The sequence below is a fragment of the Haliaeetus albicilla genome, chromosome 2 (genome assembly GCF_947461875.1).
Source record: "Haliaeetus albicilla chromosome 2, bHalAlb1.1, whole genome shotgun sequence".
Classification (NCBI taxonomy): Eukaryota; Metazoa; Chordata; class Aves; order Accipitriformes; family Accipitridae; genus Haliaeetus; species Haliaeetus albicilla.
In genome coordinates, this window is record NC_091484.1 from 73,419,526 (window position 1) to 73,445,381 (window position 25,856).

General features: G+C 43.8%; 1 protein-coding gene across 8 annotated transcripts in view; it reads left to right on the plus strand.

The window, feature by feature from the left end:
- The window catches only part of PRKAG2 (protein kinase AMP-activated non-catalytic subunit gamma 2), a 225,368-nt gene that overhangs the window by 88,031 nt on the left and 111,481 nt on the right, over nt 1-25,856 (plus strand). For 2 of the 8 annotated variants that reach the window (XR_011323755.1, XR_011323757.1), the window contains exon 1: nt 17,603-18,131. The exons of 2 other annotated variants lie outside the window; for them this stretch is intronic. Coding sequence is in view for 1 of the 6 variants with exons in the window: in XM_069778233.1 (XP_069634334.1) it covers nt 18,026-18,131 (106 nt within the window). In the remaining 5 variants the exon portion in view is untranslated. Of the gene's footprint in view, nt 1-17,594; nt 18,132-22,543; nt 22,649-25,856 lie in introns of those variants that run through there. 4 more of the 8 variants (XR_011323758.1, XR_011323756.1, XR_011323754.1 and 1 more) reach the window with 4 other exon arrangements.

The window sequence follows — 25,856 nt, forward strand, 5'->3', positions numbered from 1 at the left end:
TGGTGGGTACAGTGTGAAGCTGTGGTAAGCAAAAATGTTGTAGTGAATGTAATTCTGAGAGTAATGTCCTGAACAGAGGCCCTTCTGAAGGGAAAATTTTAGTCTGTAGAGTCATCTGTACACTACTAGCAATAATCTGTAACTGGTATTCTCCCCAGATTGCTTTCTCTTTGGTCCACTTTCTGGATGTTAGAATTTGTTATCCAGCTAAAGAGCTAAACCAGAGTATCTACAGAGCATTGCTGGAAAGGTCCAAATGTCAGGAACTAACTGATTTATGACAATCCTAAAACCAGCAGTGGTGGTTGACAAATGACAAACCTAAAGCCAGCAGTGAGCTTACAAAGGTCCCTGTGCCTGGGATCCCTAGGATGGATCAATAGACTTAACTGCCCTCCCCTCCCACCAGGGATGGCTGGTTCTAGCATGGGGCACTAAGTGTTTAATGAAATCTAAATTTTCTTATTTCAGCTTTAAAACAAAAAAACAAAACAAAACAAAAAAAGGGTTGTGGATTGTGTGGGTTTTTGTGGTTTTTTTCTTTTTAAAAGAAATTGTTTTCTTTCTCTATAGGCTTCTGCTATGCCCTTTTCTGGTAGAGTTCACCCAGTATTTGAAGACTCTTCTCTATCTTTAAAAAATTCTTGTCTTAGATTATGGAAATTATTAATCTGTGTTGTACTTGATACACTAAACAACTACTCGGGATCTTTGGTGATCAACCATCAAAACACCTCAATTTCTTAATTAAATTATTTTGAAGCTTGCCTTGGGTTTCCTATAAGCACACTATTGGTAGGCAACTGCTGCAGTTTGCAACGAGGTTTCTTTGTAGTTTGCTTCTTGCAGCATCTCCTGCTGTTTACGGCTCTCAGAACCTGAAATGTAAGTGCAGCTTTGAAAGCCCCGCATAGATGAGTGACACAGGACTGCGGTGACAAAGGCGTGCGGGTAGCTACGCCAGACAGTGCCGCACTGTGCAAGCCCAAACTGCATCTCCCTGGGAGCTCCTATATGACTGTGAAACATAGGTGCCCTCCTGTGGGCATCCTGCTGCTCCTCCTTGCTGTATGGAGAGGCTGGGATTGCCTTGCCTGCCTGGAGACGCTTTGACTTAGGTTTTGAGCAGGATGCTGAGGACCTTTTATTATGCTTTCTTTTTCTTTTCTTTTTTTTTTCTTCTAAACCCATTCAAACAGCAGGGAATAAAACATCCCTCCCTCCAACCTGCGTAAGCAATAATTTTGCAGTTGTTCAGGAAACCAGCTTCTCCTCTCCTTATCCCAGGAGGGTTTGCCATTGTCCTCAGGTCAGGATATGGCCCTCAATATCAAGATAGACATTTAACTGCGTGGACAAATGCACAAACCCTAATGCAATTCATTTCTGGCTGGGGAAGGCATGTAAAGGTAAGCCATTAATCATATACTCTTCAACAAACACTGTAATTTGGGAATCCTGAGTGTTTCATTTCAGGGTCACTGTGAATGTATCAGCTTCATCGCCTGCCTGAGCTGGGCAGAAGGTTTGGTGTCAGATTTGTTTGCTTAACCTCAGTATAAGGTTTCCATAGCTCTTCATGTTCACGGTCTTTCCATGGAGCTGTTTAATGGTGAGAGAACTGCGCTTGGCAACCTGAGCTGTAACTCCAAAAGGATGATGCTGTTTGCAGTTATGCGGTTGCTCCAATTCCTCTCACACGCCAACGTGCCCCCCATAGTGCCGAGCAGCCGGAGGCCAAAACTGGCTTTAATCCATGCAAAATAAAACATCTAAACACTGTGAAGGTCAAGACTTTCTGGAGAGGGGGTGAAAGAATTGCACGTGAGCTAATGCGTAACACTGGAACAAGAGTAGCTACAGGGGGCAAATAGTGCCCATGTTATTTATTCTGTGTTTAGCATTTATAGTAAGTGCCTCCCTCTTTGTGTTTGCTAGAGAAGGGGTGAGCTTGGCCATGCTAGGTACGCCTTGAAGGATTTCAGAAAGACAAGAAGCACAAACAGTGGCTGAAACATGTAGCCAGGTAATAAAAAAGAGGTTTTGGCATAAGAGTCCTCAGCGAGGCAACACTGGCCTAAGCTTGTTCGGGAGAGTGAACCTCAAAAATGAATTGATGTGAACATTTAGATAAGCAGTTAGCTGAATTTTTTCATCTTTTAGAAGAAAGTATTGCTCCTTTCAGCAAACCTAATTAAAATGTGACTTCTGCCCTGCGAAGATCAAATTCTGCTGTATTATATGTATTTAAACACATCTGATTTACTACATCCGATTTTCTCAGAGTGACACAGGGGAAGGTTTGACCATTGGGCTCTGAACACAGTGGAGCAATTTCCAGACTTGGGTGCCTGAAGTTAATAGTATAAATCCTTGCTGAGATACCTAAGCCAGTTGACTTGAGGAAAAAAAAGGACCTTCTTAACAACAACAACAAAAAAAAAAAAAAAAAGAGAGAGAGAATTAAAAAGGAAATATTTTGGCTAATTTCAGCAATATTTGCTCGTCACTCTTATGAAGGTGGTGAACAATAAGGAACAGTTTCCTATGTGGGGATCTAAGTTTTACTGTGTTGGGTTTTGTCCTTCAAAACCAGAGGAAAGCCCTTACTTCCAATGCAGTCAAAGGCACTCTCATTGACAAAAGCCTAATTATGACCCTTCCCTCCTCAAAAATGTAAATACTAAGTAACGAGGATTATCGCCAATCTGACATCTTGTACGTTCGCTGGCGTTCACAGAAATCTTTCAAGCAAACGGTGGGGATTAGCGCAAACCAGTTTGTACAGCTGTCTAGATTTTGTTGAATCAGAAGCCCAGTCTGCAGAAAAATATGTGGATTATCAGCAAATTCTTGCTTGTGGTAAGGGAAAACAGGCAGGGAGAGATGTTCTGAATTTAGAGAAATGGTCAAAGGCATGGCTATGGGGTAACAGATACGGGCTTTGCTGCAGGAATTAGGAACATTTTTCTTTTTCCCTAGTATTCATTGTTGTAGAAACAAAGACCAAGAAAGAAACTGAGAATTTAGCATTTTCTTAATTGCATTAATGTATTTAATTAATAGCCATCACTTTGGTATTCCTTTGTGATGGGCCATGATTCCTTCAAGTTTGTTTAATGAAAATGGACTTATGCTCCAGTATTATCCAGACCACTGGGGCAAAGAATGTGTAAAAAATATTAGAGTATGAAAATGCAAAAAAAATTTAACATGTCTTATTTCTGTGTGTTATATGGAACATCTCCATGTAACAACAGTAGCACATATCCCTGCAGTCAGATTAATCCTGAAAGACAAGACGTCCCTGGATTTTGGGGGTGGTGGTGGGGTGGAGCTTCTCTGCAAGGGAGATGCCATCAGGGAGGCTTCTGCCTCATGGTGATTTTTCGTTTTTTCCTTTAGCCCCAGAGTTTAGGGGTGATGAAGGGAGGTGAAATCTCAGATAATTTTTAAGGGAGTAAGACCTGGTGGTAACTTTAGGATGTTGGCTACTCTGGGATTACCCCCAGTTTCAGAGGATGGTGCTGGAGGAGCACGTGGCCATTACAGAGGGTGAAATTTGGGGTAAGGTACCTCATTACATGTGGCTGTGGCAGGTGCTGGAGAAGCTCTGGGTGGCTGCAGCCACCTCGGTGACCCAGGAGAGTTTGTGTGGCACCAGGGAGCCACAAGTTAAGACTGAAAATCCTTGGGAAACTGGCCTTAGGTCAGCTCTTGTTCCAACTGCAGTTTCTTGGCATGGGTTTTGTTATTAAAGACACGTCACTGCAATTAAATCACATTACAGTCAAACAAGCTGCTGATGAGCGCTGGTCAGAAGCCACGCTGCTGTTAAACTGACCCATCATTTTGGGATGAGCTTTGAGGCAGAGTGTCTGGAGCTTTGTTTGGGGTAGCTGGAAGACACTGTGTCAGTCACAGGAAGCCCCCATAGCCTCTCCGTTTGGAAAGGTGGGATATGGAGAGAGTGAACATTGTCAGTGGAGGAGCTTACAAAGCAGACAACTGTGCTGTAGAATGGGAAACTTAAATCTGCTGCATGCAGCTGCTTCCCTGGGGAGCCCAGCTACAAACCCAGGGAGCAGGAATGCCAACGGAGCATGGACCTGCACCAACTGTGCTGCATCTTTCGCCATAGTTTGGCTCTAGTTTAGCCAAGAGAGCCAAGAGAAGGTCCAGCTGCCCTGGGCTGGGCTGGGCTGGGCTGGGAGTCTCACCTGTGCTTGGAAAAGAAATTTGGAGAGCATGATTCTTAGGATTCACAGCATCATTTTCACTCTTTCATTGCATTTTGTATTTAAGAAGAGGTGTGCAGCTGGGAGGAGGTGAGTTTTTTCTCATGCACTTGTGTATGTTCAGTGTGAGCGTCCTGGCACTGCCTCCATGCACCCGCTTTTGCATCTTCAAACCATGCAAGTGCTCTTACGGCTCCCAGCCACAAGAGGCTTGGGGAAGGCAACAGCAAAAGGCATCGCCACAAAACGAGCCTGTTGAGTCATCTCCACCCTTCTTTCCACTGCCTACTGCTTTGTCCATTCCAGTTTTAAAATTGAAGAGATGTGATATTTTTAAGGGCTCGTTTCTGCTTCAAGCTTTCTATCTGTTTTTTGACAGCGTCAGTAGTTTTCCACGTAAATTTTTTACCAGTGGTTAAATTGCAGGATTGGGAGTGCTACGACAGAAAGGTGTCTTCTCCCTGCAGAGCTGTTGAAGCCGGCACAGTGTCCAAAATCTCATGTGTGCTACCGCTGTGATGAGAGGGGAAACAGAATTACGCTGTGTAGATGAACCTCACGTGTTCACTGCTTTGTGGTTGGCATCAGTTGGAAGGAGTTAGGAGGTTGCGGTACGTGTTCTTGTTGCATTCAAGCTTCATTTACTCTCTTGAGGTGATGCCGTCATGATGTTTAGTGTTACGATATGTGGATTTTTTCTGGAGGAGCAATTGCAAGGAGCAGGAGAGTATGCCCTTTACTTCAGTGTGGCTAAACTGAGTCACTCCCCAGTGCAGAAGGGCTCTGTGGGAATGGGGCACTGATGTTTGGGATGGGTTTGCTGAAGGAGAGAGTTGGATGCTTGCATATGCAAAGCCTGTGACATTATTAAGTAAATAAAACAAGTGGCACTAAAGGAAGTATCCAAACAGCACGTCATTTCCTTTGGAAAATAACCCCGCAGAGTGCTGATGTCTGCTGCTGCGGAGCACTGGGATAACTGCATTGTTCCTCGCTTAGGAACCATGTCAGGGACCAGACTGGAAAAATTATCTGCAGTGGATTTTTTTTTACTTCTCTGTCATCTAGCTGCCAGGAAGAGGAGTTTAGTGCTGTATTTTGTATACGCACTTTGGTCCTGTTTCTGTTTCTGCCTGAAGATCTCTCTCAAGTCCTTCCAAATTCTTTACCATAAAAGATAATAAAACACTACAGCACTTCACTAAATGGCATCCAGAACTCTTTCTTCAAACACTAAGGCACAAGTCAGATTGGAAGCAGGACAGCAGTAAAGGGAAAGGCTGGGGAAAATTTGCTTCCCTTCGGAGTAGGTGGATTTTTGCCATCAGTGAAAACCTGGAATCTACCCACTGTAACGAAAAATTAACAGGTGCTTAATAATGCTCTTTTTTCCCAAGATTCCATGGATACCCACCAGTAATGATTTACTGTAAGCACTCCATGAAGAGCAATGTTAAATCTTGCTGCTTTCTGCTTTGGAGGTCACAGGGAGATAGCTGAGTGAACTTTGGCGGTGGCAAATGCAAAGCATAAAATACTGTCACTGGGCCACAGTAAAGAAGGAGCCAAGTCTTAATCACATAAACAGGTTCTCATATACTTTCCCCATGCTATTTTATAAAGTGCTTATATAACTGAAAAGTTCAACCTTGGAAAAAGAAGGCTAGAAAAACATTTTTATGGCTTCTTATTTATGGCTTTACTATGGTCGAGGAATTAGTTTGCGTTTTACAAAACCAAAAAAAGGAGGAGGAGAGAGGAGGAAGGATCTGAATAAGGAGAGATACTTGCATGGCACTCAGAGTATTAAAGAAAAACTAAAATCCCTAGGAGTTACTGCTGTCAAATGCAGACATGCAGGCAAATCCTCAGTATCCAGGCAACATCAACATTTTCTGTTAAGCTATTGCCAGTGCCACTGACAGCTTTTGCTACTTTATGGTCACATTAAAAAAAGAAAATGCCTGACATCATTGAAATTCTTAGAAATTAGTTTCTCATCCGTCCAGCAGATGTGAGGCTCAGCAACACACAGCACATGCACATCTTGCAAAAATTCAGAGGGAGAAAACCTTTGATGAGTTCATGGCTGGGAAGGTGTGCGGTTCCTTGTTTCTCTCTCAACCTGGCACTTCATTTCCCCTTAAGTTTCTTATTGTCTCCCTTGGACACAGATGCTTACTGTGCATTGAGGAATGATTCACATTTGATTAAGCCATTTATAAGCAACTTCTGCCACTGCACTATAGGTTGCAGGATTAGAGGAGCCTCCACCTCTTCTTTTGTAGTTCTTTTTTGCATAGTGCAAAAGCCAAGTGGCTAAATGAGGTTAGGAACTTCATTAATATAGTAATAATGTTAATATACGAAGGGAAGAAGGCCTTGCATTTGCAGTCTTAGAGGGGTAAGGTGGGACTGTTGGGGGCAGAATACGTGCAGCCTGGTGGGCTCAATGCCGTGAGGCTGTAGGGACTGTGCTGCAGGGCAGGTAAAGAAAGGACACTGGTTTCCCGTGTCCGCTTACTGAAATGCAGGTATTTTTGCACTGGATGTGTTAATACAGCAAAGCTGAACCTTTTCTTGGAGCTGAGAAGTTAAAACTGTATTGAGGAGACAGCCTTGTTCTTTGCTGTGGCCCAACACAGGGAGCACTGAGTGCTCTCCAGGCACGGCTGCATGTTTTGTACTCTTGGAGCAAAAGCAAAACTGTCTTTCACCTTGGGAAGTGCCTTGTGACAGTGGCCGAGAAAAGGTCAGTAAGACACAAAAAGCTTCCCAATCATTAAGGTCAAGTACCACAAAAATCCAGTAAAACTTGTTGCTAAACATGAAGATGTTTAGCTCGCTGCTTGCCAAGTAGCTAAAGCACATTAGGAGGAGATGCAGGGGGAGCTGCTAAGCTGCAGAAAGTCCTTTGGACTCTGCTGGTGCCCCATGCCTTCCCTCCCACGCCAGATTTGTGCGGGCTGTGGTGTGGCAGGTTTGTGCAAGCGAGGAGTGTAAAGACTGGGGCAGGAGCATCACCCTCTGCTCCCAGCTCCTCCAGAGCTTTGTGCGCGACCCTGAGCGGATCTTCTCTGGATTTTGGTGAAGTTTCATTAATTACTGTAGTTTAAGACTGGGAATTTTGTAGCAGGTGACTGTAAGTAGGGAGGGCTGAAGGGTGCAGGGGGAATTTGAAGCGACTGATCTAGGCTGGTGATGCTGAGGGCTGTGACTCAAAATAAAGACCAGCAGGACCTTCCTTGTCAGTGCTGCGCTTGATGCAGGAGCTCGTGTTACATCTTTTAACACATTGTGCAGGAAAAAAACCACTCAGAAATTAATATAAAGACTTCTTGAGACGCTCAGTTTTGCTGACAATGAGCCTGGTTTTTGCTGCTGAGGTCAGTGGGAGTTTGGTTTCTTGGGCCGAGGGTTGATGCTCTCTGCCCTGCGCTTGCATTGCCCCACTCCGAGCAATTCCTGAAGACACGGGGGTTTTGCTGTTTGCCTTTGAACACATAGGCTTGTAATGGATATTGGCAGCAAATACACAGGAAGGAAAGCAAGAAACCTGCGGTCACCGTAAATATCTACTTCATCTGCTGTAGGTCTTTGTTTTCTTTAAGATTTTTAATTATCTTTCTGGTTAGTAGGGGTAGAAAAGGGGTTGGTCTAAGCATAAGACACTTGCAGTGCAGTAACACGCAGTGTCTGAAGATGGCTTTTCATCTGAAGCTCTTGCAGAGATGATGTGAGTTATCCTTGGTTGTGCAGGTAGCCCAGTAGCAGAGCTGAGAATAAAACCAGAATCTTTTAACACCATACTCAGCCCCATTTCAGTGTTCCTTCCTCCCCTCCTCTGCCCTATGGGTATTTTGTTATGACTGGAAACAACCTACCTGGTTTACAGCAATATGTAGCTTAGAGCAATAGTTTCCATTCGTGCCTATTAGGACAGAGGTTTTAATATTTTTTTGCTCCAGTGACATGCTTGCAAATAAGATGACTGTCAGACTTGCTAGGCCTTGTTGCTAGCTGACAAGGTGGTGACAGAGTATTTTTTTTCCACAAATATGTATTATGTAATAATAACAAAAGCATTCAGTCTGTAACACTGATAGGTTTTTACAGGCTGTTTTAGGCAACCTTGACTCTGAGAGCCACAATTGCACCAGGCTGCATTATGGAAAGCTCATAGGACTGTGTTAGAAACGTGACGCTGAAAACGGAGACACCTGCATGAACGACTAAGGATGCAGGATGCTTTTGGGGCAGACCAAGAAATTCAAAAGTTGGGCTTTGTGCTGTTGGATATATCCAGAGCTCTGTAACCATAACACTGAATTTCTGCTTTGATTCTTGATGTGGAATTTAAATTGATTAATGATGTTAGAGCTACTTGGTAGAGTGCTTTCTACTTTAAGTACTGAAGCCACTGCAAGATGCTGACCTTTGACAAGGTTTGGGAATCTGATGGCACTGTACAACAAGTTCTGGTTATGCGTGATACTAGTTTAGATCATTTTCAAATGACTTTACAAGGTACAAATGGTAGTGTAATTTGCCCAATGCATTGCTAAGCTAAGTCACACTAAAAGAGATTTCATGGTTCCAGAAGTCTCTCCTCAATTTAAGGCTTGATGTGTTTTGAGAAAGTGAACTGCGAAAGATGCTGGCTGCAAATTGTCAGCCTCAGAACTGTTTCGAGCTGGGATGTGCCTGAGCACTGGTACCTGCCCTCTGATTCACAAGGGCATCTTAAAACCTAAATAACCAAAGAAGTGTTGTGCAAGGAGTTACCGTGAGGTTGCCTTTTCCACACTCGGTCTCTGGCTTTCAGGCATTCCCCTGAAAGACACAATTGACAGCCTTTAAAGTCTCTTCCCTTATAAATAACTGTTGTGAAAAGGTTTCAGACTATTTTTTCTTCTGCAAGGTATTGTGTGTGCAGACTGTCAGGGCTGGCTTTTCCAGGAATATTCTCTTACTGCCTTGTAGCTCCCAGGTTTCCAGCCCTTCTGTCATCTAGGCGTAAAGACTCAAAAAGATTTCTCTAGTTCATGTCTGTGTTGGTCCCAGCCAACCCACTGGGATTTTTCACACAATCCTAAATATAACAACTCCGAACTTCACAGTGCTTGGTGTTTTCACTTGCGCAGTGCACGAACAGGGAACTTTTTACCACCCAAACCATCCCACATGGTCCCTTGATTCACTCCCATCATAGGCTTGTGGCTCCCACAGTTGCAGCAGCTTCCCAGCTGGATGCCATGGATGTGTCAGATGCTTTTTTCCAAGTTACCTGTCTGCCAGTTACATGAATTGGTAGAATGATCAAGAAATGGGAAATATTGGGGCTTGGATGGTTTCTAGCTCATTGTAGCCAGTAAAACAGTGCCAGCTTTCCCTTCCATGTCCACTGTCTTGTCCTTTGTCCCTTCTGTACCCTGGCAGATTGCTAAGGTACCTCTGTTACCATCTCAGTAAGCTTCAGGGTCTGTCTTTCTCACTATGCTTTCATCTCTCTTAAAAAGTCAGTAAAGTTTCTTTTGCTAACAAAATTGCTATGTTTGATCTGGGTACAAAAAATCTCCCCCCCCAATCAAACCAAAAAAACAACCTGGAAAGAGAAACCAGAAAGATTTTGATTGATTTCCCTTCCAGACCTCATGTATGTGATAACAAATGTTTCCTCCTCTATACTCCCATCTGCTCTGGCAGATCTTCCATAATCTGGGTGACTAATTCTAGTAATCTCTTTGGAGCTGGGGCATGTGAGACAGCCACCTCATGCACACAGTGGTTTAACACAGTGTGAACAATATGTCATGTTCTTGCAAAGGAAGGAGCAGAGCTGTCGAGTCCAACAGACCTCTGTCTTGTTCTGTTCCTCGCTGCCCTCGTGCCAGCCTGCTGCACGGGGACTTTTGGAAAGTCACTTCTCTTGTGCAAAGAAGCTACAAACCGTGGTATTTACCTCCCTTCTGCTGAAGATGAAAAGGTTCTATATGAGATCTAGCTGGTGGTGTTTCCCCAGATGTTTATCTTGGGAAGTTAACAGAGCTAGTTTGCCAGTTGTTCAATTATTATGACATTAAAGTATGCAATGTACTTGGGTTTATTCCTTTGCTTACCACTAACAATACTTCAGAATCATTAATTCGTAGGCAAAGTAAGGGTAGAAAATGAAGATAGATCTTCGGGGGGTTTTGTGTGTTTGGGTTTTGTTTTTTTAAATCCCTTGTGTTGTTTCTTAACCACCAGATGAAGGTGTGCTGTATTTGCTAGAGGTGGCTTGAACAACTAGACCAAGGCTGCAATGCAAAGAGCCTGTGCAGGGGGTTGGATTTCAGTGCAGTCCCTGTCTGCACACAATGGATTCCTCCCTTTCTGTTATAATCCCCTTGCTGGAGCAATCCCACTTGTAATGACAATGCAGTGTTGGGTGATCCTTTAGGAATTTCCCCTCTTGGCATTACGCCTGTGTTTAGTTCATCAGATTGAGATGCGGTCCTGTACGATGTCCTTAGTCATTCATGTGAACACACTGTCGGTGGCTCTATAATAAGTATTTAAACCCCTTCCTATGGATACCCCAGCTAGTCATTGGGATTCTGTAAGCTTTGAGCTTGAGTGCAATGAGCAATTCAGCTCACCGCTGGTATAATGCTACAAGACCCTGCTTTCACTGTCAACAAAGCGACGTTTGCAATAGTTCATGGAAGACATCCATTCTGTGTAAACACCTGCATTAGATACCCCTATAGGTATCCTGAACATAGACCTCAGGCTCTCCTGCACCGTCAGAGCAGCTAAGAGCAGGAGAGGCACACATATGCAAACTCCTTCACCCTTGGGGTTAGGGTTCACGGGGAATGGTTCCTTCCTCTCAAAGTTGCTGCTCTCTTGCAGCTGAACCAAACGAGGTCCCTTTTTCATTACTGAAGAACAGGAGCGTCGTCAGTGAAGTTGCTGGAGCCAGGAATGAGAAAGGCTTCTCAAGTGTTAACTAAGCATTTAGCTTTTCAAGGTGTGGTTCAATTTTCTCTTCAGTCAGCTTTTTGGTGTTGTCTCACATGTCTAATAGGATGCTGCTGACCACCATGTCTAATTTTATGTGTATAATATATATAGCACATGTGTCTTTATTATATCCACTGTGGCATAGGAATGGGTCATTTGTGGGATGACCGTCAACCCCAACATTGCATTATCAGCATTTTTTATTGTTAGGGAACACTTAAGATTATTTTCAACCAAAAATAGCAGATAATAATAATAATACCAAGCCAGGAGAAGAGTCTCTTCGTTGTCATATTTTGTGCATAAGCAAATTTCTTGGCTTTTGCTGACAGATTCGTCTGCTTATTGTGGGGAGCAGAGGGATACAGAACTTGAAATTACATTGAAATCTCATCATCCCACCTAGATTTTAGGATGACGGCATTGCTTCCAACATGCGTGTTTGTCACTGAAGTTGTATTTTGTGATAACTATGTTGACGTGAATGTTAAAATTGCAGTAAATGTGTGTGAAGCTGTTTTACTCCTAATACTCTTACTAGCTAATGAATTGCAAATGTATGGCTGTGCAATGAAGGATGCTCACTAGGTTTGTATAGGGTTGACATCTGAGGACAGCTGAGGATTGGTGCAAACCATTGCCGATTCACTGAGTTTTCCTCTTCTCTCCAAATAAATCTCCTAGGGCAGAGTCAGCGGAGAACTGTATTTATGTGGAGTTGTGGTGCTCTGATTTTTAGTCTCTTTTGTTTGGGGGTGTTCACTATGGGATAGTGATATGAATTTCACTCTTCAGGTACTGGCCACCCCTAAGGTATCACTTTCTTAAAGTAATTTTTGGCTCATTAATTTGCTGTCATTCATGCTGCGATCCATTCATTGCTGGTTGAAAGACTTTCTTTAAACTGAAGGGGATATTTTGTTCAGCCCTACAATGCCCATTTTAACTTTAACATCATTTAATCTGTTCCAATCTTCCATGAGAGGTGACGAAGTGGGAAAGAAAGAAGAACAAGAAGAGGGTGAAAAAGAGATTTCTGATGTTCCAGTGAATTCTATCTCCTTCTCAAGGTTTTGTGGATGGATATGTTTGAAAGACTTGAGAGAAGCAAGAAGAAAGAGGAGCAAGAAGAGATGAGAAAAGCACAAGTGGAAAAATGCTTCTAAGGAACTTTATTGCCTTGCTATTTTTTTGTAATAGTTACTGCTGAGATGTTTTCCTTTAGCTGAGAACTTACTAAATTTTAGGAGTGGTGTTGTCACAGGAGACATCCTGTACTTGCTGGATCAAATACTGTTTTGCTGTTTTGAGCACAGCCAGATTGTGCTGTATATAAGAATGGCTCAATTTTTTACATTATGAACTGAAATTGCTAAAGAAGTGACTGCTGGAAACATATGCACCACAGTATATTAGTAGGATGTGGGGAAATTATAAAATTATCATTTGGATAGGATCATAGTCATTGGTCCCAGCTTATGGGTCTTTTGGGGTAGGTGCTCTGAGCCTGAAATACAGTGTTTTTCTTACTAGAAATCACCAATATGCCAACAGTACCATCGCTGTTACTCCTATTACTGCTGGTTCATATTATAAGCTCTGGAAAGGTAGGATAGAAAAACATCACAAAGACGCCAGGATGTAATTTCTAAGTAATTTGCCAAGAGTTCTGGGGAATCTAGTGTGCACCTTTGGGACTGCTAAAAAGAAGTAAAATTAAACTTTCAGATTTTTCAAAACTAATTTAGTGCCAGCCTGACAGCTTCAGAGATTGGAATCTTTCTTAATGCACAGTGAAAGCAGCATGAAGTAATATAAAAAAAGGGGATAAAGACAAAAACTCATTACAGTGAAACACTTGGTTATGATTATGGGAAGTAATTGAGCCCAGCTTGGAGTCATAAACTTGCAATTCTTTTATGGGATGTGAGCTGGACTTAGACCAGATGGAGAAAGTGGTAGTTTGTATTTCCCTTTGAAAACGCAAGCTGCATGCTCTGTTCAACCAGGCTGCAAATGGTGTTTGGGCAAAACAGGCTTTTTGTTATTGTGCATTGCATCACGTGTAGTCTTGAGTGGGGTTTTTTTAGAGCAAAGATCTCTTTTACATATTTATTTGCTTGCTATTTTGAAATATTTTCCAAGTTTTCTATTTATATGTAATACGATTGTGGTTAAAATCAGTCTGGTGTTGTGAGGCTTGTAAGCATGTCCCGGCACCACTGACAATGATGGAAAATGTTTAATTTTGCCAACATCAGTCTGTAGAATTTAAAAGAGAAAATTAGAAAAATTCCAATTTAGGGAAATTTTTAAGGACAACAAGGCAGAGAAACATGATCCATGTAGAAATGCAAACGTGATTCATGCTTTACCTTTCTAAGGGTGGATCTGAACTTTATTTCTCTGAGCAATGACAAAAACAGAAGGAATTTTGAACAAGGAAATTCCCAGCAATGAGGAAAGGGAAATACTTAGTTTTGCTGATTTGCAGTCAGAAGCCAGTTGAAGCATTAATTGTCATTAAGGGGATACGTATTCTTTTTAGCCTTCCTGTTTAGCACTAAATAAGCTCTTTAATTTCAAGGAGGGGAGTATTGTTTTTTCCATTTTCACACCAGAATAAACCCTGATAGGACTAACTGGTCCCCGTTGCCTGCCCCGCATTTGTATTTCAGGTTAAAGCTCCTGTTAAAAAGTCAAGTGAGGAAATGGTTCAAAATATCAGCATTTAAAGTATTTTCACCACGGCACAGAACTGACACCTCTGTGAGATGGATGAATCAGTTTGTATTTCAAAACTCTGACATCTGGGTCAGACACCCCATGATGGCTGCGCTTGGTTGGTGTGGTGGCATTTCCCGTATTTCCTATATGGTGACCAAATCTGAACACTCAACCCCTAATTCTACCTCATAGAACAAATCTTCACATCGCATCCAGAGAGAGGAAGATTTTTTTATGTTTCTGCCTGATGAGTCATGTTAAATCACTGGGGGCAGGTACAAAAGGTGGTTTTATCCTGAGCAATGGAGAACTGAAAAGCAAGAAGCATCATAAAGAAGGAACCGGGCCACAGATGGGGCTTTTTCAGGTTGGATTGGAGATGACTCCTGCAATGAGACTCCTCTCCTTATGTGACCCTGTGAATTAGTGAAAAATGCAGTAGAAGGCGGTTTGTATTTTCTACTTTATGTGCTCCAGCCTCCCTTTAAAAAAACCAAAACAGGTGGTTTAAGGGGATGGAGGGCTGGGATGAGCAGGGGAGGACTTTGCTGGGTGGGTTGGGCACACAGGCAGCTGATGGGATAAAGGCAAGAATTAGTGTAACGGAGATTTCCAGATGTGGGTGGGTTTTTAGCTCTTGAGCCTTTTTTAGGCTCTTTTTTGGACTTGACACTAGGTCAAAGTAAAACTGTCAGAGAAACAGATGACTTGGGGCAAGAGGGTGGTGGGGCTGGAGGCAGGCTGGTAAGTTGTCAGCATGGAGGCTGCTCTAAGGCCGTGAAATGGCTCAGGTCCGGCCAGGTTAGCACATCCAGCAGGACCAGGGAAGCATTTCACACTCATACGCGAGTGTTTGTTTGCTCCTTCCTCCCAGATAATTTTATTAAGCTGCCCAGTGCTTGGTACCATTCAGAATGAGCCCGTGTATGGTTTTTGGAAGGGGATGGTGTTATTCTTATGCAGCTTAAGAAACATAATATGCTATAACTAATTTGGGAGACTTTAAAGTAGCTTGACAAGAGTCCATTTCATGGTTGTTTGGAAGGGATTTGTGTTTTCAATCTCCAGAACATAGATGGCCCCAAAGGAGCTCTTTGAAGCCCAGCTTTTCATTATTAGTTTTATAAGATCCTTCCAGTGGAATCATTAAGAAGATGTAGTATCTGGTGTAAATGTGCTAGTATCTGTTAGACCATTAGCTGTGGGAGACAAAATGATCATACTCAAAGTACTTAGTGCTTTTTTTAACAAATTACTGTGAAAGTCAGTTCTTAAACAGCATTTCTTTTTCTGGTAGCTCTGTGCAGAAACATTAGGGTCTTGCTGCTTTCCTTAATAAGAGGAAATGAGCCCTCCTGGTGCAACGGGCCTGCTTGAAAAGGTCATCAGTGACTATTTATCCTTGGCCTCTATCAAAAAGGGGGCTGTTTCTATGCTGAAGCAATACCAATTCTTATCTCATTAAAAAGGGATTAAAATTTTTTGGTTTCTGATGACATTGAGTCATTCCGAGCAGTCTTTTGGCCACTGAAGAATGAGGAATGCTTTTTCTCAGGAGGGGAAATTTGAGGTCCAGATTGCATTGGTGTTGTAGGCAGCGCTTCTTGTGTTTTTGGCCAAGTAAAGACTGGAAAGGGAACTGGATAACTGTCTTCAAATATGTCAAGGGCTGCTCCAGAGCAGAAGGGAACAATCTGTTCTCCGTGTGCACAGTGAATAAGACAAGAAGCAGTAGGCTTAAATTGCAGCAAGGAAGATTCAGTTTTGCTATTGGGGAGCTGGTTTTCAAATGGGAAGGACTGTGAGGGTCACTGCTCTCATGAAATTAGGTTGAGAGGTGGCCCATGAAACGTACTTACAGGGAGAGCCAGAGCTTGTCCCACTGTGGCTACTGTCTCAGTTGTGGTGGCATGAGCATGGTAGAATGAAGGGAAGGGACAGTGAAGATGAAGCTTGCAGAGGTAAATGTGGTGGTCACACACGGCCAGATGGGGTGTGAAGAGCTTGACGCTTCCCTACAGCTACATTAAAACAAATATTTAAATAACACTGATACTTTCCCCTGCCAATCCCTCAACATTTCTCATTGCTCCAACTGCTTCTCCTCTGCACCGGGTGAACAATGAGCCTCAAGCCTCAAGGGAGGGGCTGGAGAAGGGGCTTTCTAAAAGCCATGTGCCGACAGGCTATTTTATGTAAAAGATTGTTATTTGGTGAAAAGCACGGGCATCTTCACTTGCAGAGCTAAAACAGGGCCACAAAGATGGGGGTGAAAGAAAGTAGGAGGACAAGTCAGAAGGGAAAAGGTGGGGAACAGCCTTAAAATAATTATTGTGGTTCCTCACTTCGATATCAGTGAGAGCCTTGTCTGGAAGATAATTAAGTATTTTGTTAATAATTTGATTATTTTGGTCGCTAGGTGGAAGAACAAAGGCGCCCGTTGTACCGCCTTTTTCCACGTTCTCCATAGGGTAGACTGAGGGGAGTCCCTGGTAGCTGAGGGTGGCAGAAGAACCTGCTGTCATCTCTGCATCTTCTCTTGGGGTCCCTGAAATCCTGGGACATCCTTGCATTGATGCCTTGGAGGCAGCCATCTTTCTGAAAGACCAGAGCTTGTAAGGAATCTGTGTTGATAAAGGTCTTTTCTGTGGTATTCATGGCTGTTCTTTCTTTTCCTTTCTAATGATATTAAGTCCCAGGAGCAATCATGGGCACAAAGAAAAAGGCATGCTTCTTTGTAGAGGAAAAAGGTGATATGACCTTCAGTTCCCCCCAGGGATTAAAAAGATAAGACTCTCATTACTCATATAGGGTTTTAATTTTGAAAAATCTGAGCCTCAAGTTCCAGTGATGTTCAGAGGAAAGGCTGGTGCTCTGTGACTTTAAAAAAATCTTTTGATTTAACAGAACATTTACTGTAATCTTAGGAAGGTTGGCTATGATAGTTTGACCATGCCTTGGTTTGTGCTTGCACCGCTTTCCAGCTGCTCAAGATCTAGCCCATGCTGATCAACCCTTTCCTAAAATAAACAGCTCTAAATGTACAGACTCAGAGCCTAACATAATACACCCCGGCCGGTTGGGATGAGCAACAGCCCTGTGAATGTTTGTCTCATTGAAAAGACCACGAGGTGGATTTCAATTGTGTTACAAACAGCTGTCCCGGGTGCCTTTTGCTTTGCGGACGGCAAATTTGAATGGAGCAATCTATGCAGACCATATAGATATGCTTAACACAGTGAGGGCATGTCGCTAGAGAAAGTCCAGCTCATCACTCTGGTTACGGTTCCAGAAAGTATCAGCCTTCTTTTTATGAATTGGCAGAACCTCGTTCCCATTAATCCATTAGTCATTAGTCACAGAGGGCCGAGCGTTTCAGAGCTCATCAACAGGCAGCTGGACTATGCTGTCGCTGCGAAGACCCAGCACACATGAATCAAAATAGTTGGGTGATGTCATGTCACAGTGCAAGTGTGCCCGGGACGCTCGCTGCCAGGAATTGTCTGTCCAGGGGTGGTTTCCTTTTACAGCCTTTTTAAAGAGTCATCATGCCGAGCTGCACATGACAATTCCCTTCAAGAGGGCTTGTGGCTCCTTTGCATAGTTAGTATTTTTTGAACGAGGGAGCTTATCAGGTGGTTCCTGACCTTTTCTGCATGAGCTGATCCAGTGGGAAACGTTGCTTTGGTCTCGGAGGCTTCTGACCACTGACAGATAAGAGCTCCGGGGCTGCAAGCTGGGCAGACTTTGAACTTCTCCCCGTGTTTGCAGATACTTCCAGGCGAGTTACTGTATGCTGGAATTAAGACTGGAAGTGCCTGGCGTGTGAGGTTTGGCAGCCTGCTGCGGAACGGCTTTCCACAAAGACCACAACCAAGCGCCTCGGAGCTGAACCGCCAGCGAGCTGGACTTTTTTTGCAGCCACACGGTCTTTCTGGAGCTTTATTTTCTCATACCTGGGCATTTGGTGTAAGTGACACCTTGGCTTGCCCCTCGTGCTGCTTTTTTTCTTCAGTCCTGGGCATGACCGACAGCTGCTGCCACACGAGCGCATGTTGCAGCTCATGAAGCGTTTTGGTAGCTTTAGAGGGAGCAAGAAGAGAAAGGAGCAGTGCAAAAGCTCGGAGAGACGCCAGTCCGATCCTCGTGGCCTGTTCGGTAGGGACCCTCTGTGTTACCCATCCAAAAAGGAGGGACATTAGTCTTTGGGAGAGGGCAGCGAGTGGGGGATAGCAAATAATTAAGCAACAATTTTGTGCTTCCCAATTTCATTGACTGAATCGTGCAGTTGTTGTGTGGAGGTTATTTCTATGTTGGTTTGCACCAGAGATGAACATTTGAGCTGACACCTGTAACACACATCAGATATAGCCTTTAGGAAAAGAGTGATGGAACAGGAAGCTTTACAGTAAACTCTGTGAAATACATTCAAAAGGGGCTGTTGGCTAATGTTACTTTAATTGAAGAATAGTAACTGAATGCTAAGCTAGGGCTAACACTGTATATTGAAAGATTAATTTTAAGTAGAGAAAAGTTGCATATGAATCCGATAAGTAATGCATTCAGAACCACCTTTCTGATACTGTGGTTACCAATATAATTGTGTTTGAGTTGCAGTTAGGGACCATTCTCTCTTAATCAAAAGCTTTTCCTGGTCACTGAAATTAAGTCAAAATACAGGTGCCGAGTTGTGTGTGTCAGAGAGTATCTATGTATCACATAGGGATTAGCTGGCAGGGAGACAACAGGTTTTCCAACAGGATCTGGCTGTTTTTCTTAAGGATAGTGGAGAAATATAATGTTTAATACATTTCCTGTATGGACTAATGGTAGCTGTTTTACAACTCTGTGACTCCCCAAAACCCACGAGTGCTGCTGAGAGATTCTGTCCTGTGACTAAGAGGTTTAAAACTGATGTTACACTGAATCAGCCAGATAAGGCACAGTTTAGAGAGGCTGACTTGTACAATAGGCAAGGCTCTTTTTTACTCTTTATCAGTCAGGAGTCACTGTGTTAAATCCAGCAGAATGATGAAGGTATGAGTCCTGTTGGACCATATGGATGGTGCGGAGAGGTACATACAGATTTAGTGGTGGGGGGTGGCAACTGAGGGATGGGTGGCTGCCCAGAAAACTTGTTTTTCTATTATTTAATGTTTTGCAATTTATTTAGTGGTGGATTGTATTGTTTTTAAGGTGTCCTTCTGGCAAATGCTTCTCCTTTTGTTCCTGTTTTGTACAGTTAAGTGTTTTTAAATCTAAGGTACTTGTTCTGCATTCTCCTAAACCCATCTGAGGGTTTCTGCTGGAGTGGTAGTAAGGTCAAGGTGATGTGAATTAGATATGACCCAGGTCTTTGGAGTTTCACAGTGTCAGCAAGATGCACAAAGACAGGTAACAGAGTTTATGCAAGAAGAGGGTAAAATTTAGATTACAGATTGCCCAGATGTAAAATTTATTCCCAAATTTCTAATTAAAACCCCTAAATTCTCACCTAGGCAGAAACACCGGTGCGATTTGTTGACTGAGTGATTAATGGCACTTTGAGCCACTAATTTGCTCTCTTCTTGTGGTTTCATCAATGAGATGGAAATAGCTAACATCTGCAAAAGGATTTGCTGCTGGAAGCACCAAACAGTGTTGCAAGTCTGCTTCCTCAGAGTCTAACTCTAAACCCCATCCATATCTTCCTCCACAGAGAAAATAATTTGTCCTGCACCAAGAGTCAAAACAAAAGCTTTACGTTATTTTCTAGATTTAATCTGTATCTTGTAGCTATTAGGCCTTAATAAACACTTTCTGAGCAGCTCTCAAGGGAACCTCGGGTGCTCAGCAGGTTCTATGATCAGTATCTAGTGGCATCCGGGAGCATTGGTAGCAACCAGACTTGGTGGCTCATCAGGTTCAGTCACAGACTGGTGCATCCCATTTAGTTGCCGTCTGCCATCAGGGATGAGAAATGAATGACAGCAATCCAGCATCGGCTTTCCCACCCTGCTCTCCCAGGGTGACTGTGCTGCCATTGCAGCCTCCCTGTTGCTGAATGAGCTTGGATTGTATTCAGAAAAGGGGTGGAAAAGGAAAGAAGAGGAAAAAATCCCCTGATGCCCCAGAAAGGGGTGCTCTGTCACCTGGACTACTTGAATCTGGAATTTCTGATTTTTCGTGGCCATCTCTGTAAGTGTTTTAAGGAAGAGTCCTCCGGTTGTTGTAAATAGGATTGGGCCAGCACAGCTTCTCATCTTACCTGGGGTAGATACTGTCAGGCCACTGCAACTGAAGTTATCAAGTAGTACATTCTTCTGTGTATCAGTTGAGCTAAACCCCATCCTTCCTCTGCATCGATGAAGAAGTTCGCATCCTGGTAGAGAAGTGAAGGGTGGCATTGCCGAGGATGGGCATCTTTGTAATTCCCTGGTCTTGGAGCCTTACAGTCCTTTTATGCCAAGTGAACAGCAAGAGGAGACCTGAGTATGGCCAAACAGAAGCAGAGAGCACACAGGGAGAGGAAGGAGAAATGCATGAACGAGCACCAGGAGCAAATGAGAGCAGGGGAAGCTGTGGGGTGAAGACAGAGAGCCCACAGCTTTGCTCCAGGAAAGGAGCAGCCAACAGAGAGACCTCAAAGCTTGAACTATCCACCAAACAGCAGGGAAGCTGATTTATGCAATATGATTTTGGCAGGGCTGAGGACTGGGATTACCCCAAATTTCTCCAACCTCTCGATCACCACCGCGGAGTTTCCTCCTTCCTCTTGCAGTTGCTCCTTGCCTGTGCAGGGTTGCTGGCCACTTCTCCTCCTGCCGGGTCTTGCTGCAGCCTGGTGTGTTGTAAATAGATAGGCTCTGTGGCATTTCTGAAGGGGGCAACTTTTTGGCCCCAGCGAGGCTAATTGCTCTGCCCTTTAAAGGACACCATCTATTCCGTGAAGGATTGAATGACACATGCAAAAGGTGTAATGTTAAAAGTGTTTCTTCCCTACCCGAGCCATGAGTGCCCAGCGAAGAAACTGCTCTGCAGCACACGTGGCTGCCGTGACCCCCGGTGCTGCCTTATGCCCAGGCATTTAGCCTCAAACCACTCATTTTGGAGGGTTTTAGCTGCATGGAAATGCCGAAGAGCTTCTCCTTGCCCATGCTGCTCCTCTCAGGGGTTTTGTTGATGTGGATTTTAATTCACAGGGGCAGAAGCTGAGCCCCGACAAGCTGGCTCCGAGGGGCTCCAGGCAAACCTCAGTGCTACTCCTTGGCCCCAGACCTGTCCCACCTCAACAACACTCTCGAGGACAATTTCCCTGCCAGCTGTTTATAATTTAAGGGCAAATTAGGACTAAATTAGAAGTGAACCTGCTGAATGACTCAGACCCCAATACATACACGTGCAAACGTGCTTTGACCCCCCATGTACACTAATCGGGCAGTCCCAGTGCGAAGGGCAGGGGCTTGTCCCCAGGTCACTCTGTAACTTGCTGTAGCCACACTGGTGGCACTCAGTGCATGTGTTTTATCCCATGTCCCTGCTAACCGCTGTGGGGTTGAGGGCTGCTGAGTCTCTAGATTGGATCTGGGAGGTGCCATATTTTAGAGTATCTTTAAATACTCATGCCAAGGGGAAATGTCTTCCCCTTTTGGTCAAAAATGCACAGGTCTTCTTCCATAGCTTGCCATGGTCCTTCCCGGACACTTGGAGTTGGGGGTGAGTATGGATCATGTGTCAAGCGGAGAAATCGCGCTTTTTCTTCCCGACAGCAGAGATGTGGCAACTGCATCAGAGATCACCACGTGGAGTTAACATGCCATAGGATGCAACCAGCTCAGACAGCAGTCCATGGGCAACAGCTTTCAGCAAACCAAAGAGCAGGCAGTTCACAACCTCTCCAAGTGCAAATGGAAACCCAGGGGATACTTCAGCCTGGCTCACATAACTGTTTATCGGCACAAGCCAGGTTGCGGATAGTTGCACTGAGAACAGGGACAGAAAATGTGTGGGAGGAGGATGGAGAAGCAATTGCAAAAGGAGACAGGACTTGATCTCCTGCTCCTCCAGCCTGGGCAGCTGTAGCTCATCCAGCGCTTCGCCCCAAAGTGCGTGATGCTGCTTGCGGAAGGACCGGAGCTGAGATACTTATTTTTCTCATTCTGGTGGGATGTTTCTGTTATGAAGCAGTGGGGAAGAAACCGTGGCGAAAAAATTCCTGGAGAAATAAATGAGAGTGAGGGGGTCGCTGCATGTTCCAGCAGCTGCCGTAAAGGAACTGAGAGAGCAAAATCCTGTTGCTCCTGAAAAGCAGCTTAAAACCACCGGCATCAGAGACTGCATATGAGAAACTGAGACTGCTTTGGTTTGTTAATAATTTTCTCTACTGTTTTTCATGCTCTGTTGAGCTGACAGTGATTTTAGAAAATGTGCAGCCATGGCTGATCAGTACCAATTAATCTTGTACTACAGAGAGCTCTGAGACCTGGAAGCTGTGAAATTTCTACAGTTGGTTGTCAGGAAGGAGAAAAGTGGTGACTAGTGTGATGAAATGTTTGAGACTTTTTATTTTTCCATTTTCTGCTTCGTTATAGTGACTGTGCTGGTGCTTTCTGGCACATCCCAGCTTTGTAGACAGCTTCGAAGCATCCTGAATGGGGGGAAAAGGACGGTGCCCATGAAGCAATAGAATCAGCAAGGTATTTTCAAGCAGGTACTGGTAAATTTAGATAGTAATAAACCCCAGAAAACCTCCACTGATTTGGTGGATATTGAAATGGAGGTATACCGAGCAGAGTGCTTTGCCCTGAACTCTTCCCTTGCTCCCTTCTTGGGGCAGAGTGCAGCAGCATCCTTCCTCTGCATCCTTCCTTGTGGACTTAAAGAAGCTATAGACTCTTTACTCTCACACTGAGTTGTCTGAGAATGCAAATTCTCCAAGTAATTTATTTTCAAATAAAGTTATTTTTGTCTGAAGGGCAGGTTATACATGTGAAAATACAGTATGTTCTCTTGAGGCACAAATTTACAGATCAGTGCTGCAAATGAATCTGCCCACCGACACTTCTTCCCAGTCCTGCTCCAGGCAGCTCTGTGTATCTTGTTGCAAAGTTTGATCAAAAATACTAATACTACTATAAATGACTGAATTACTCAGCATTGACGTGCTGTTGTCAACAATGTGGTGGGTGAGACCAGCAGGGCCAGCCTCCCTTTTGGCAGGCTATTCTACAAACTGTACAGGTTTTCGTCAGGGAGAGCTCCCATCTGGGAGGAGTCCATGTGGTTATGGTCCTTGTTGGTGCTTGGGGGTGCAGATAGTTGTCCCTCAGGCACAGCAGCATCATAGATACTTCAGTTTTTTACTGTCTTAAGGATACTTTAATTCTGCTATTCAATTCTGCTATTTAATTCTGCTATTCAAATAGTGTCATTTGGAATACCAGGACGAATGTTATTCCTGAAAGACAGAAAGAAACTAAAAGCAAATCTTGGGATTGAATCTAGGCAAAGGTGTGAAATGCAACTATGCAGAGGGGTTCATTGAGGTGGAAAAGGAGAAACTGAGACATAAGGAAGCTGGGCACTGACTGTGAGCAAAAGCGGATGCACGCACTGCCTGTTTCTGAAAGCAGACAGTATTTCTGTATTTATCTGCATTTTTTCCCATCCTTCACTTCTGCTACCTTCAGGTATCAGGTCACTTCTGATGTGTATATAAGACTGGAAAACTAGCTTAGTTACCTTGTGATATAATTAACTGTCATCTGATTCATTTTTGAGGTGAAAGAAAATAGTGTCGATGAGACTTGCATACATGACATTTCAGCTTAAAGAATGCAGCCTGGAGTGTCTTCATGCCGAATGCTGGAGGGTTGCAACCTACATGCCAAAAGTCAGTGGAATTCCTGGTTTCCATGCATGATCAAAATTGCACTCTCACCCTTATTGCACCAGGTTTTTTTCCTCCTTCTTTCACTTGTACTTTTCAAGGGCTCTGACTTTCAGAAGAATATCTGTATGAGAAGCTGTTATCCTAGACTGACTTTCTACTTGATTTGAATGTGCTAAGCTAGACCACAATTTATTTATACTCCCATGCATCTATATTACAAATCCTGTTGCCAGGCTTTAAAAGCAAATTTCAAGCCCATATCTGTTTTCACAGCCTAAAATTTCACTTGACAGTAGCATTTAGGTAGGTGGGTACTTTTGTTTAATTAGAAATCAATGTTTTGGACTATTGACTCCTTGCTCAAAGTTTCAGTGAATTGCCCAAGAGTGCAATTTCAAAGATGTTGTTAAGGCAGTTTGTTTGTCAGGTTTATTGGATCAGCAAATCCCAGGAATTACCAAGATTCAGCTGTTTTCTACTTTCACCTTTATTCTTGTCCAACCTAAAGCAGTTCAAGAACTTAAAAGTGCTTGGAGCAGTGGGATTTAATGCCTCAAAATTGTTTTAGCCATTTTATTGTCATTTCAGAGTCGTACTGAAACAGAAGGCTTAGGTCTCGAGAGATGAAGGGCTGCTCTGTGAGATATCATTGAGCGGCTGGCAGGCTTGGCTTAGAGGCTTGAATGCTCCATGCTGGAAAGGTCACACAGCCTTACTTGGTTTAAGGACAGAGCCTAATGCTGCATCACACGTTTGCACTGAAGAGTTCCCGTCCTGTCCTTTATCTGCTCCTCCTTAGATAAAGTTGGGGCAATTTAGCTGGAGGAGGCATGATAGGATTAGCTGACATTAATTACGAGCATCCTTTTGTTTCCTCAGAGTTTTTTCCATGCATCAGAAAACAGCTGCTTCCCAGTGCTGTGTTGTCCGTGGGGTAACAAGGACCCTTTTGACACGCTCGGAGCTACAGTCACCGGATTGTTTAACAGATCCTGCCCATCTGGCCCCATGGTTTTATTTCAGTCGGTGCAAGAATTACGATAGTGTACGCAGGATTCTTGCAACAATCCTGCCTTTCCTGGCAGGCGATGCTCCTGGAGAGGAACAGATAATTTGTGACATCTCTGCTGCTTGTATGTAGTATAATTAGAGATAATAAACAAGAATGGGGCAAGAAATCCATTTAAGAAATATAGATGAGGGAGAAATGAGATGGAAAGTCAACTGGAGACATGAGGGAGACAAAAAGTTTGCAATGGAGATGTTTTCGCTGCGATAGTGCCAACAAACGTCAGGTGGGTGTTCAGAGGTGAGGATTATACCAGCCCCCTTGAGAGAAGGACTGAGTTGAAAGGGTGAGAATCTGGAATAATATTGACATTTCCCAAGGGAAGTACCTGAGTTTAGGGATGGTCAACACCCAGGGATCAGTATGGGGACTGATAATGTTCATTAGTGACATGGATGGTGAGGTGAGCCTATGCAGCAGTACACACTGGGCACTGATGACTGTCTCCCAGTGAGAAGGACTTGGGAGTTGTGGTGGATATAATCCGGAAAATAATCAAAAAATGTGCTGTCATCATCAATAGGGTTGACCTCATACTGGGCTACATTAGGAGGAATGGAGCAATCCAGTCAAGGCATGTTATTATCCCCCTCCACGTGGCGCTGGTGGGGCTGCACCTGGAATAGGGTGTCACAATTGCTGGTCCCCCCATCAGAAAAATGCTAGGAACCTGGAGAGGGTTTCCCTGGAGGGCTACCAAGGTGTTTTGGGACCTAGAGCACTTGTTTTGAGATCTGTGAGGAGAGGCTGAGGAAACTGGGCTTTTTTTGTCCAGCAGAGAGAAGGCTAACGGGCAATTTGACAGCAGCCTGCAACTACCTGAAGGGCAGTTTCAAAGGCGATAAAAGATAAGAGTTTGTGGCTGAGGAGGGTCAGACTGGATGTTAGCAAAAGCTCCCTCAAGAGGGTGGTGTGGCACTGGCACAGGTTGTGGCCTCTCCTT